Below are 1,585 nucleotides of genomic sequence, written 5' to 3'. Positions count from 1 at the left end.
GTGACGTTCCAAGAGGGCCGGTGCAAGTGTGGTGCACACGGCTTTGAGTCCTTCGCGATCCTGGCGCCCCTCCTGCTCCTGCTGAGCCGGGTGTGAGGATGTGCACGTGGCACTGTCAGAGAGGCCCAGAATGCTGGCCTGTCCCCTGAGTGTCTAGCCCGCCTGCTAGTCTTCCTGCTCCAGGCTGCAGAGGGCACGGGACATCCAGGGCCATGAGGAGAAGATTGGGTGAGGGCATGACAACCAGCCCCCCCACAGTCATGTCCCCCAGCCCCTCAGGCGCGCTGTCTGCCTTTGTGTTCTCTAAGGAACTTACCGTTTCTCTTCTGTTTTAGGTGACAGAAGCGAGATGGAGTCCCGAGGAGGGTGGACCCTGCAGGTGGCCCCAGAAGACTGCCACTAGGGGCCCCTCTGAGGGGGCTGTGTCTGGAGGCTGGGGGGCCTGGGAAGACTTCACGGAGGTCCCAGAGGAGGCAGGAGATGGTCAGCAGCAGCAAGCCACGCTGGGGGCGGTGGACGACCAGGAGGGTCCCGGCAGGGAGCGGGAGCCCGCAGACGGTGGGCAGGTGGGGGCCGGGCCCAGGAGCCAGCCTTCAGACCGGGCGCCGCAGCCCTCTCCCCTCCCTGCGAGGCCGGGCTGCCGGTGCGGGGAGTGCGGCAAGGCGTTCAGCCAGAGCTCCTACTTGCTGCAGCACCGGCGCGTGCACACCGGCGAGAAGCCCTATACGTGCCCCGAGTGCGGCCAGGCCTTCGCGTGGAGCTCCAGCCTCAGCCAGCACCGGCGCATCCACAGCGGCGAGTGCGGCCAGGCCTTCCGCGGGCACTCGCAGCTCATCCACCACCAGAAGACACACAGCGGCCTGAAGCCCTTCCGCTGCCCAGACTGCTGCAAGTCCTTCGGCCGATGCACCACGCCGGTCCAGCACCGCCGCCCGCGCACGGACGAGAAGCCCTACGAGTGCCCAGAGTGCGGCAAGGCCTTCAGCTGGAACTCCAATTTCCTGGAGCACCTGAAGATCCACGCGGGCGCGCGGCCGCACGCCTGCCCCGACTGCGGCAAGGCGTTCGTGCGCGCGGCGGGTCTGGGGCAGCACCCGCGCACACGCAGCAGCGAGAAGCCGCTCCCCGGCGCGGAGGGCGGCCAGGCTTTCCGCGGGAGCTCGCAGCTCCTGCAGCACTAGCGCTCACACACGGACTAGCGGCCCTTCGAGTGCGCCGAGTGCGGCCAGGCCTTCGTCACGGGCTCCCACCTGGAGGAGCACCGGCGCGTGCACACCACACGGGCGAGAAGCCTCACGCGTGCGCCCGGTGCGGCCAGGCCTTCAGCCAGCGCCCCAACCTGCTCAGCCACCGACTCACGTACACGGGCGAGCGGCCCTTCGCCTTCCGCGGCCGCCCCGAACTGCGCCGGCACCAGCGCCTGCACTCCGGCGAGGCCTTCGTGCGCAAGTCGGAGCTCGTGAGCCACCGGCGCCAGCACACGGGCGAGCATCCCTACGCTTGCGGCGAGCGCGGGAAACCCTTCAGCCACCGCTCCAACCTTAACTAGCACCGGAAGCGGCACGGGGGCCGCGCTGCGCCCTGA

General features: G+C 69.3%; 1 protein-coding gene across 1 annotated transcript; it reads left to right on the top strand.

Annotated features, from left to right (window-relative positions):
- The first annotated feature begins 349 nt into the window (after positions 1-349).
- On the top strand, positions 350-1,585 carry ZNF497 (zinc finger protein 497). Its single transcript, XM_017509624.1, is given in 3 exon segments — positions 350-387; positions 389-1,274; positions 1,277-1,585. Coding segments are annotated over 3 exon segments (1,233 nt in total).

The sequence above is a fragment of the Cebus imitator genome, unplaced genomic scaffold, assembly GCF_001604975.1.
Source record: "Cebus imitator isolate Cc_AM_T3 unplaced genomic scaffold, Cebus_imitator-1.0 Scaffold417, whole genome shotgun sequence".
Classification (NCBI taxonomy): domain Eukaryota; kingdom Metazoa; phylum Chordata; class Mammalia; order Primates; family Cebidae; genus Cebus; species Cebus imitator.
The sequence above is the reverse complement of the archived record's forward strand: the minus strand, read 5'-3'. Positions and strand labels throughout refer to the sequence as shown.